The sequence below is a fragment of the Pseudophryne corroboree genome, chromosome 1 (assembly GCF_028390025.1).
Source record: "Pseudophryne corroboree isolate aPseCor3 chromosome 1, aPseCor3.hap2, whole genome shotgun sequence".
Lineage (NCBI taxonomy): Eukaryota > Metazoa > Chordata > Amphibia > Anura > Myobatrachidae > Pseudophryne > Pseudophryne corroboree.
The window spans coordinates 129244245-129256688 of record NC_086444.1 but is presented as its reverse complement, the minus strand read 5'-3'; the positions used below and the strand labels follow the sequence as shown (position 1 = coordinate 129256688).

Here is a 12444-nt window from a genome sequence, read left to right as displayed (position 1 = left end):
GTATAGACGGGTCCACTAGGAGCCATGAGCACTTTAAGAATTTGATAGTGTGGGCTGGCTCCTCGGGCTATGCCCTTCCTACCAGACTCAGTTTAGAAAATTTGCCGGTTACGCTGAAGGAAGCTCCTGAAGAGTTTTCTGCATTTATTTTCTCTGTTTGTTGTTTTCAGGCAGGGCTGGTTGGCACCAGCGTGCCTGCTTCATGGGACTTAGGAAGTGGGGACGGCCCACCCTCTTGAAGGGTTAATGGTCCCGTTTCCCGCTGACAGGACACTGAGCTCCTGAGGGAACAAGTCGCAAACCACACCACGGTGAGCGTACATTTCCGCAGCACGCCGCCACCCCTAACAGAGCCAGAAGAATGAAGAGTGGTGAGTACTGAGCCGGTGTATCGGTTAGCGGGGCGCCAGACATTATGGTGGCACGAGGGTACGGAGACGCACGGCTTCTAAATGGGGCGGAATGCGTCTCCAGACACAGTACACAACTGTGTCTTAGTACACTGTACAGAGTACCCAGACTGGCAACACAGCCTTAAAATGGTTTCTCTCCATTTTAAGCACCAGATTCCTCAGCCAGTATAAAAAAAGCGAGAAGACTGCGCACCATTGAAGGGGCGGGGCTTCACTATGAGAGGATTCAGCAGCTCACCAGTGCCATTTTCCTTCTGCAGTGTACACAGACAGGACAGGGACGCGCAGCTCCTCCGGTGTGACTCCAGATTACCTCAGCGGAACCAGGGGGTCATAGCAGGGGGGGGTGAGCGACTATTAGTGTACTAAGTCCCCTATCAGGGTACTTAGTCTGTGACCCGGCTAAGCTTGGCATTAACGATAAGGGCGTGGTGGGGGCTGCCTCAAAACAACTGTCTCCCTGAAGGGCTGTTTGTGCGTTAATTGTGCTTAACCTTTTCCTGTGTGTGTGTGTGTGTGCTGTCACATTTACATTATGTCAGGCAAAGAGTGTGTTTCTTGTACAGCGGAGTGTTCCTCTTCACCAGGGGGGCTCACTACTGGGTACTCAGGGTTCACAAGCTAGCAGAGCTGAACCGGAGTGGGTTAATTCTCTCAAAGGAATGATTTCCACTCTTTCTACAAAATTGGCCCGCAATGAGAAATAGACGCAATACTTAAAACAAACTGTGGATGAGTTTATGAACAGAGACTCAGTCCCCTCCCATTTGTCTGCAAAAGCGATCTCTGGTCCAAATCATGCAATCTGACGCTGATGGGTCAGACTTGGAGGAGGGTGAGGTAGACTTGGAGGAGGGGGGGGGGGGTGGCTCTGTCACAAGGCTATCAGAGATGTTCTGCATATTCCTGATGAGGTGTCAGATGAGAGTGAGGAATCTTATTTTAATGTAAAGAAGAAGTCCTCAGTTACTTTTCCTGTGTCAAAGGAATATAATACCCTGTTTGAAGAACCATGGATTAATCCTGATAAGAAGTTTCAGATCCCTGAAAGGTTGCTCTTATCTTTTCCTTTTCCTCTGGAGGATAGGAAGACTTATTCAGCTTCTAAGTTACAGGCCTTTCGGACGGCCAAGTTCAAGGGCAAATCCAGAGGTGCTTTTAAGTCCTCCAGCGGCGCAAAAGGTAAACCATGCAAACCAGCAACTGCAGGTGCTTAGGAACAGAGCTCGGGCTCTCTTTCCTCAAAGACTTCAGCATGACGGTGGACCGCAATGCCTGGAAGGCTGTCAGGTGGGAGTCCGACTACAATTCTTTAGTCAGATCTGGTCAAATTCGTTCCAGGATCCATGGGTCATAGATCTTTTTTTCCATGACTACAGACTGGAGTTCCAAGAGCTCCCACCTCACAAATTCTTCAAATCAGGCTTGCCAGTTTCACAAGAGGCAAGTATAACTTTACAGCATGACATCCAAAAACTGGTACAGACTCTGGTCATTGTTCCAGTTCCACCTCATCTACGAAACAAGGGGTACTATTCCAACTTGTTCGTAGTACCGAAGCCGAACGGTTCCGTAAGACCGATTCTGAACCTCAAGTCTTTGAACCCGTACTTATGAGTGTTCAAATTCAAGATGGAGTCTCTGAGAGCGGTGATCTCGGGTCTGGAGGAGGGGGAATTCCTAGTGTCTCTGGATATCAAGGATGCGTTCCTTCACATTCTGATCTGGCCGCCTCATCAGGCTTATCTACGGTTTGCACTGCAGGACTGTCACTACAAGTTCTAGGCCCTGCCATTTGGTCTCTCCACAGTACCGAGGGTGTTCACCAAGGTGATGGCAGAGATGATGTTTCTACTCTGCAAACGGGGAGTGAACATAATTCCGTACCTGGACGATCTCCTGATAAATTCCTGGGTCGAAGTCCTGGGAATTTCAACCCCTGGTTGACCCCTTCACACAGTAAAAGGACCAGTGTTTTTCAGCGAATTACCGGGTAGAACTTCTTCACCCGGGAATTTGCCTTTCTGTGTGAAAGGGGTATTACTTAAATACTTGTAACAGCCACTGTCTCTTATAAATATAGGCCGATCAGTCGCCACAATGAAACTCCCAAGGCCCGGGGGATTGTCACCAAATGAGGGCAGGCTTCGTCTCCCAGTTTACACAGGTTGCGCTCTGTAAACTACAGACAGATGGCATGGAGTTGACCTCTGATCAAACGAGCTGCCATGGAGAGAAGCACTCTTGATGGTCAAGGCGACTGGAGGCAGTATAGTAAAGGTGCTGTTGGTAACCCAAAGCCACTGGGAACCATCAAGGCTGTTAATCTCTGCGGCTAACCTGAGGCACGTGGCCACAATTAGATCAGTACTTGAATGACGTAGGAAGACCAATGCGTTTAGTCACAAACAAGTGACTTTTTTTCAAAGGTCGCACCATTCTACATTATGTAAGTCCTGCTCTTATAAACAACTCCTTGATTCATCTTTCTGTATAGAGCAGAACATGAATAGATGCTGTGGTAATGCGTATTCATGTTGCGGCAGGGCGCATTTAGCAGGTTGACTTAAAAGAGCAGGGCGCATTTTATAATTTCAAATTGGGTAGGGTGCTGCACCTTGCTAAAATGGCCTGGCCTGAAGACGCTAAATGTGAACTAATGATTTACCAAATCACATAACCCAAACCCTGGTTCCTGTTCTTGAACAAAACATAGACTAGTAGGGATTGCTATTGTTACATTATTTGTACTTTTTATTACTTTGGGTTCAATTCCCCGACATCGATGCAATGGGGTGTGGTTCATCAAATCGACAATGTTTAGGTTGACCACTATAGGTCGACAGCCACTAGGTCGACATGTGCTAGGTCGACAGGTCTAAAGGTCGACATGACGATTTTTATTTTTTTTGGTGTCGTTTTCTTCGTAGAGTGACCGGGATCCCAAATTAGTGCACCGCGTCCCCTCGCATGGCTCGCTTCGCTCGCCATGCTTCGGGCATGGTGCCTTCGCTCCTCTACCGCTTCGCTCGGCACACTTTACCGTTCCAATCGTAGTCCACGTGGATCGTTAAGTATGAAAAAATTCAAAAAAAGAAAAAAAATTTGAAAAACTCATGTCGACCTTTAGACCTGTCGACCTAGCACATGTCGACCTAGAAACCCTGTCGACCTTCCATCCATGTCGACCTAGTGACTGTTGACCTATAGTGGTCGACCTAAACATTGTCGACCTAGACACTGTCGATCTTCAGACCGGATCCCGATGCAATGTGCTGTTCCTGAACAGCACATATGCCGGAATAGCAAGTTTTCACTAGCACCAAATAGTGGTGTATGGGAAAACCTGCAAAGTCAGCACTACAATGATTGGCTGAAATGTGAAGTGATGCCAGGCAGCACATCACAAAGAATTGAATTCCCCATTTGTGATTTACTATAAACACATAAGCAGGGGAATGCTACACTCTGATGGGTAATTTTACTAAGGTGGAAGTTCTTTTTTTAGAACTGGTGATGTTGCCCATAGCAACCAATCAGATTCTATCTATCTATCTATCTATCTATCTTCCTTCTAGAAGCAGCTAGATCAATGTTAAGTAGAATTGGAGTTCTAAAAAACTCCCACTGGATGTGCCAGTTACTCACTGCACCCTGTTTTTACTGATGCGTTAATGGGGTTATGTTGTAGAGCACAGCTAAAGCTCTCTGGGGCCAGACTTTTTGGGGTTCATTAATTAGTCTACTTATTTATACACCTATGAATATTCTGAACATTAATAATAAAAAAATAAAACTAAAATGGCCATTGGAGCTCAACAACTGTGTTACGGAGGAGGCAAAACTTTAATCCTAAAGAACTTGGTACGAGTAGTAACATTTATGAGAATGATGTCATGCTTAAGGGGGACCTTGTGTGTTGGTTATTCAGCAAAATGACCAAACCATATCTCTGACCAGTCTGACACCTGAGATAGAGGGCCCGATTCCACAAATTTGATAAGTAACACTTTCTCCAGCAGGGGCCACAGGTTATCCACAGGATATACATTGGGATATGAGGTAGCAATAGCAGATTGGCACCAAAGATCAAAGCTCTCGGCCTCCCTGAATGCAACGGGCCAGTCCCCTATATCCCCGCCTCCTGGCTCAGGCAATTCAGTTTTTTGTTTCGTGTGACAGGAGCCGGACCATGGTCAATGGGCTGCTGGTTTTTAGCAGCCATAAGCTTTTTATTTTTATAGTGTGTTTTTTATATATTTTTTTTGAGCGATCTTTCTAAAAAGTGTCTTATAAATATGTACCTTAGAGTTGCTCAACAACTCCCCACCGGGTCGTGACAACACTTACCCACGTGTACAGTGCTGTTTCGGCGGGCGTTTGTGTATGGTGTACTAGTAAGTCCAGCAGACGTTACCAGGCTGTGGCCGTAGCATAGGGAGAAGGTAAGGCATCTGTTCCGCTTAGCAGGGGAAACGCAAGCTACAGCCACACTGTTTCGGGATGGAGACAACCGAACAGTCGCTGACGCGTTTGCCACCTTGGGTGCATCAGCACTAGGCCTCGGATCATAGGCTCCAGGGGTAGTATGAGGCCGCGATCCCTGGAGTTGATGTCAGCAGTGGGGAGTAAGAAGCTCCCCTGGTCGCCCCTCCCCCCGGTTCATGACCAGTTTCCTCCGAGTTTCCCACCTTGAACTGATTTCCTGCTTCCGTCGGGAGATGCTGTGAATCTAAAAGGAGCCAGTCGCAGCATAGGTGGCTGGATGACTGGTGCTTCGGTGTTCACTTGGGTGTCTGTGTTCACTGTAGGTTCACGGGGCGGTTGTGTACACTAATAGTGTCTAGATCCACTCAGCGGTCACTAACGATTTGATCGATCCTGGAAGCGGGATGAAGTCTCCCTGTATCCCACTCTCATGAGCTGGGTGATACAGCACGAAGTCTCTATCTACCATTGAGTACGAATAGTTGGATAAGTGCTTGATGCATATGAGTCTAAACCAGAGGTTCCCAAACGCGGTCCTCAAGGCACACCAACAGTCCAGGGTTTAGGTATATCCATGGCTCAGCACAGATGGTTAAATCAAATTGACTAAGGTGCTAATTAAGTCACCTGTGGCCAAGCATGGATACATATAAAACCAGGACTGTTGGGGTGCCTTTAGGACCGCATTTGGGAACCTCTGGTCTAAACTATTGCTGCTGTTTCTCTTGCTGTGCAACTGAATACGTCTAAACTCTTGTATAAGGTAATGCAGTAATGTTTCTCCTACATACTTGAAATGTATCTGTAGTTGAATATGTGCTCATATTGCTTATCATACTAATGTATAACCTGTGACTGATTGCTAGTGTGATGGCTGACTTTACTATTTTCTGTCAGTCTCTGTGTATTCCGATCCTCAATGCAGGTGCAAAGCAGGGAGGGATCGGATTGTATGTCACTTTAACAAATTTTAAAGTGATTTTAGTCGCAAATTGTGTAGTTAACACTGTACAGGTATGTGATTTGTTTATCATGTCTAAGAAAGGCAAGGTGAGGAGCACTCTCCACAACAGCACCAACTCTCATTTCATGTTTGTCTTGCAAAGCTAGGTTAACCTCTCAGGATCTGGTTCAATGGATTATGTGCAAATTGTTTTTGTTTTTACCAAAACATCTTGAATAATCCAATGCAGGCTCAGGTTCAAGTGGAACCCCCATGGGCTACGTTTGCACAGACATTATCCAGTATAGCTGAGCGAATAATGCCAGCTCCTATACCAGGGATTGGTTACCCTATTAACCCTTACATGCAACATTCCACCTGGAGTTTATCGCATCCAGTACAGGAATCTGCAGCCAATCAACAAAAACAGGCTGTAAGGCCGATGGACATTAAATCACATAGACATGAAACAACCTCTTCACAGTCTACACACGTTTTAGATGAGGACTCATCGCACTCCGGGTCTGCATACAGAGATGAGGGTGAAGGTCTCGGCTCAGTGGACATACCTGAGCTAATTAGTGCTATGAAAGCCATTCTATTCAAAGAGGAAGCAGCAGAGCCTTTGTTAAAATCTAAGGCACCTGTGTTTAAACGTCCCTAAACAGTTAGGCCTGAATTTCCTGGGTCAGAACAGCTGACGGAGATTATGCTAGAGGCTTGGGTAACACCCAGTAAGAAGTCAAGAATTCCATAGAAATGGAATTCCCATTCTCCTCTTCTGGCTGGGGACTGTTTAAAAAGGGAGGTGGCTCCCAAAGTAGATACGCATGTCATTCGATTGGTGCGAAAATCTACATTACCTCTGCCTTCAACATCCTTAAATGATGTCACGGATAGGAAAATAGATGGTTTTCTTAAACCATTTTCTCCTTGTCTGGGGCAATCATAAGACCAGCCTGGATGGCAAAAGCAGTGGCAGCCTGGGCTGATGCACTGCAGGATGATCTTTCATTGGCATCTAGAGAGCAAAAATCCTATATTGCACATATGAAACAGGTGGCTATTTTTATGGAAGAAGCAGATTTGGCTATGGGTACAATTGCCTCTTAGGCATCCGCTTCAGCAGTAGCAGCTCGCACAGCGCTTTGGCTATGTACTGTACATGGAAAGCTGACTCAGAATCCGAGAAGGTTCTGGAGACTTTGCCTTTTACTGGAGATTTTCTTTTTGGTAAAAGATTAAACAGTATTTGGAGTCAAAAGAAAGTGAAGTTTCCTTCCACACACAAATCCAAGCCTAGATTTCCAGCTTTTTCGGCCCTTTTGAACTCAAGGAAAGGGTTATGGCAAACAGTCTCAATCTGACAAGTCTGGTAAGACTAAAAAGCATTGGGCTACCAGAGGGCCGGCTTCCAAGTCAGAAGATAAGCCATCAGCCTGATGGTGTGGGCCTCCACCTGCGGAACCCCAGGATGGGAGGCCGACTTCTTCATTTGGCACAGATCTGGCAGCAGTCCACCACAGATGCCTGGGCGCGAGAAGCGGTTTCTCACGGTTATGCGTTTGCTTTCAAGAAACATCCTCCTCAAAGGTTTCTTTGTACCAGACCATCTTCAGTGGAAACGAAGGCCAGGGCTTTGCAAGAGGCAGTTCAGAAGTTGCTTCAATCAGGAGTGATAATTCCAGTTCCTCCTGCACAACGAGGACAAGGTTTTTATTCGAACCTGTTTCTAGTCCCAGAAGCCGAATGGGTCATTCTGGCCCATTCTCAATCTCCAAAGTGCTGAACAAGTACATTTGGGTGCCTCTGTTTCATATAGAGACTTAACATTCCATTATTTTGGCCATGGAGCCAGAGGATTTTATGGTATCCCTGGATATCTAGGATGCTTACCTACATGTTCCTATAGCACTGTCCCATCAGTGCTATCTCAGGTTTGCTATCCTCCAGCAACATTTCCAGTTTCAGGCCCTACCATTTGGACTGGCCACAGCTCCCACAGTATTCACCAAAATTATAGTAGTAATGGCAGCTTATTTCTGTCAGCAGGGGATACGGATTTTTCCATACCTTGATTTATTAATCCTGGCACAATCTCATGAATTGCTTCAGTGTCATCTGCAACAGACAATGGGGTTCATTCCGAGTTGATCGCTCGCTGGCTAGTTTTAGCAGTTGTGCAAACGCTATGCCGCCGCCCACTGGGGAGTGTACTTTAGCTTGGCAGAAGTGTGAATGCATGTGCAGCCGAGCTCTGCAAAAACAGTTTGTGCAGTTTCTGAGTAGCTCTGAACCTACTCAGCGCTTGCGATCACTTCAGTCTATTCGTGTCCGGATTTGACGTCATACACCCACCCAGCCACGCCTGCGTTTTTTGCAAACCCTCCCTGAAAATGGTAATTTGACACCCAGAAACGCCCCTTTCTGTCAATCTTCTTGTGGCCGTCAGTGCGACTGAAAACTTCACTCGAACCTGTGCACAGCCACAACGGGTTTTATACCCATACGTCGCGCGTGCTCATTGTAGGGCATGTGCAGAAATGCCGATTTTTAGCCTGATCGCTGCGAACAACGGCAGCTAGCGATCAACTCGGAATGACCCCCAATAGCTTGTTTGCAGAGACACGGTTGGCTCATAAATTGGGCAAAGTCGTCCCTGATTCCGTCAAAACGGATGACTCACTTGGGGGCTGTGTTGGATTTGGGTCTTCAGAGAGTAATTGTATCTCTGAACAAAATATCCAAAATTTAGTCAAGGATTCTGGAGCTGCTACAGTCAAAGGGTATCCATTCACGCAGCAATGCGTGTGATGGGATGGATTGTGTCAACATTCGACATGGTGGAGTATGCTCAGTTCCACTCGAGGCCTCTGCAATGTTTGATCCTTTACAAGTGGAATGGTTTTAATCAGACAATAAAAACGCAGACTATGGTCCTTCCTCTGGAAGTAAGGAGGCCATTAGCCTGGTGGCTGCAGACATCCTATCTGGACAAAGGTAGACCCTTTTGGATATCAGATTAGGAAATTCTGACAACAGATGCCAGTCAGGGCTGGGGAGCAGTGTCAGTGCTTCCAAGGGTAGAGGACCAAGGAAGAAAGTTGCCTGCCAATAAATATATTGGAACTTCAGGCCATTTATATGGCAATTATTCAGGCAAAGGACATTCTTCAGGGGAAACCAGTTCAAATTCACTCCGACAATGCAACAGTAGTAGCGTACCTCAGTCATCGGGGAGGAATTCGCAGCCAAAATGCAATGAAGGAGGTTAGCCACACGTTAAGGTGGGCAGAACTTCATCATCCAGGCTTGTCCGCAGTGCTTATTCCAGGAGTCCTAAACTGGGAAGCGGATTTTCTCATTCGACACACCATTCATGAAAACTAATGGGCTTTGTACACAAGGTCTTCCAGATTCTGATAGACAAGTGGGGGTTACTGGAGATAGATCTCATGGCGTCCCGTCATAACAACAAAGTTCCCGCATACGGGTCAAGAACAAAGGATCCCAGAGTGACCTTTGTGGATGCCCTGTCAGTGAGATGGGACTTTCGATTGGCCTATGCGTTTCCACCGATCGCCCTGTTGCCCAGGGTGATGCGAAAAGTAAAACAAGGAAAGGGCGCCGTGATACTAAACTCCGGCTTGGCCCAGAAGACATTGGTACACAGATCTGCAGAGGCTGTCGATAGATGCTCCATTCCTACTCCCTCAACATCCAGATTTACGGTCACATTGTCCTTACTATTACAAGCACCTGTGTCGACTGTCTTTGACAGCGTGGCTCTTGAGACTTACATTATGAAGCCACAAGGATTCTCACAACATGTAATTCAAACAATGCTCAGAGCAAGGAAACCATCCTCCACTCCCATTTATCACCGAATAAGCCTATATTCAATCGTGCAGTGACCGGAAATTTGACCCTAGGTCTTTCAGAGTTTCAAGAGTCCTAGCATTCCTTCAGGCAGGAATGGACAAAGGTCTACAGGTGGCTTCCTCGAGAGTGCAGGTGTCAGCATTGACTGTATCGTTCCAAAAGAAAATTGCTAACTTACATGATGATCGCACTTCCAGGGAATGCTTCACATCCAACCTCCTTTTGTTCCTCCTGCAGTGCCTTGGGATTTAAGTTTAGTCCTAAAGGTGTTTAAAGTTGCTCCATTTGAACACTAAAGCAAGTTGCTCTTAAATGGCTGACAGATAAAGCTCTCTTTCTACTGAATATTGTTTCAGATTTAGGGGCATTATTATGTTGCCCTTTTCTGATTTTTTTTTTTCCATACAGATAGAGTGGTTCTTAGAACCAATTCTGGTTACCTTCTTCTATAGGGCACTGAAAATCTAAATTGCTATACATACCAGTATCCGGAGGTCTCGATAACCAACACGAACGCTCCAGCAGGTTGTAGTTGGAACTCTTCACCTTTCTTATGATCCCCCAGAGATGACTGCACGATAAAGGTTGAAAGCACCAGCAGCCGGGGAGGACATTCTGGGTGAAATAATCCATACATAGGAGTGGTGAGACCGCATTGCATAAATGTCTGGCCAGACACGCTTTTAGAGGGAACATTGGCTCACATTATTAACAGGCTGTGGCTATATAAATGGGACCGCGCATAAACCTACATTTTATGTGAGGAATAACTTTATTTCATCATTTTTTCACCAAAGTGAATGTTATATAGCCCCACAGAAAAGAACATTGTGTGTACTATTCAGCCTCAGTAAATATCGGATAAGTTACATTTTAACCATTACAATAGGTGTTGTTAAGAAATTCTAAGTGGATACAGAGTAACTTGTTATAATATATGTTACATCCAGTTCATATGTGAAGTAATCATTGTAAAGGTATATTGACCGGCCAGTGGTATAAATTGCATATATTATATATATATATATATATATATATATATATATATATATATATATATATATATATATATATTTTTTTTAATAAAAAGACCCTTATAAATTCTAATCCATATGCGCTGTAACACTAGTTTTTTTTGTTGCTTGTTTGATTTTTTTGAATCTAATAGGGGTGAGTAGTCCTATGTTACTGGCAGCATATTGATTGGAGTGACAGAGCGCTAGATTCAGTATTGGTTGTTTGATATAGGGCACTGGCCCATTGCATTCTGGGAGGGCCGGAAGCTTTGATCGTTGGTGGCAATCTGCTGTCGATACCTCATATACCAATGTTTATCCTGTGGATACTGTGGACTTAGGAGAAAGTTATCAACGATAAGTCTACCATTACTATTATTTTGCTTAATGATACCACAGGATCTGTGCTGACGTTCTGTGTATATATAAAAAGATATGCTTTAAACCATCAGTTAATTATGGTGTTTGTTTTCCCCCCTCAGTGACAAGTTATTGAAGACATGATTGATATAAAGGCCTGGGCCGAGTACGTAGTAGAATGGGCTGCCAAGGACCCATATGGTTTTCTAACGACTGTGATCCTGGCCCTCACTCCCCTGTTTATTGCAAGTGCTGTACTCTCGTGGAAATTGGCAAAAATGATTGAGGCCAAAGAACGGGAACAGAAAAAGAAGCAGAAACGACAGGAAAACATTGCAAAGGCTAAGAGAGCAAAGAAGGACTGAGCGAAGGAAAGTTAACTTCTAACTACTAAAGACGCTCTTTATATGCTTCATATTTTCTAAACATTCTAAAATGTTTGACCTAACTGGATATAATTATCAGTGCTTTAAACACTTGTCACTACAATGATATGTTCTTCTGTATACCGACTACTTGTGAATTGATTTTCTAGGTTTTTTTTTTTTTCATTAAATGTTTGATCATTTCAGAAGTCAGAATTAAGCTGTATGTGTAATGCTCAGCCATGGCCATTTTCTATATTTTGAACATGTAAGAGTTTTTTAAGCATGGGTAGCCATGGGCACCCCACTGTATGATCTTTTAAAATTAAATCAGTCCTGAAAAATGACAGTTGCTCATTGTCTGCTGTCATATGTCTATGCCAGTCCGTCCCATGTCACTGGCCGGATCAATAAATAAATGGTCTACTGTAGCATGGAGTTTTGGGTTTCTTTCTTCTTCTTCTTCTTCTTCTTATTATTATTATTATTATTATTATTATTATTATTATTATTTTTTTTTTTTAATTTAAGAAATTCATTGATCTTTGTTAAAGTAATTCCAAAACAAATGTGAAAATACAACTACATTTGAAGGTGCCATTTTTAAAAAGTGGAAGGGTTCTCATCTTGAAACCAATGTAAGGCTATTGCAGCATTGCTCAAAGTAAAGTTTCAGGACTATGGCCTTTGTCTATGTAAGTAGGTTCTTGTGGTTTACAGAAGGTACAGTCATTCTTGGTACGCTTAACATAGAGGAAAACACTGTTTTACCTGTGGTGGTTGTAGCAATACAGCCCACAATTTGAGTTTGGGTGTATGGTGGACTTGACTGTAGATCAAACTATAACGAGCATTTGTTTTGTGAAGGTGTAAAAATAAATCCCCCTCTAGACAATAACTCTTTGAGAAAGGCAGCAGTGCAGTTAGATCCTTGGTGAGATATTACAATGACAATAGAAGATGGTTGCCAGGTCTCT

At 44.4% G+C, this 12444-nt stretch overlaps 1 protein-coding gene across 3 annotated transcripts in view; it reads left to right on the top strand.

The window, feature by feature from the left end:
• Positions 1-11898, top strand: part of SMIM15 (small integral membrane protein 15) — a 67653-nt gene extending 55755 nt beyond the window's left edge. For all 3 annotated transcript variants that reach the window (XM_063962912.1, XM_063962902.1, XM_063962921.1), the window contains exon 2: positions 11225-11898. In XM_063962912.1, the coding sequence (XP_063818982.1) occupies positions 11243-11467 (225 nt within the window). In that variant the 5' untranslated portion in view covers positions 11225-11242 and the 3' untranslated portion in view covers positions 11468-11898. The remainder of the gene's footprint in view (positions 1-11224) is intronic.
• Positions 11899-12444: the final 546 nt, after the last annotated feature.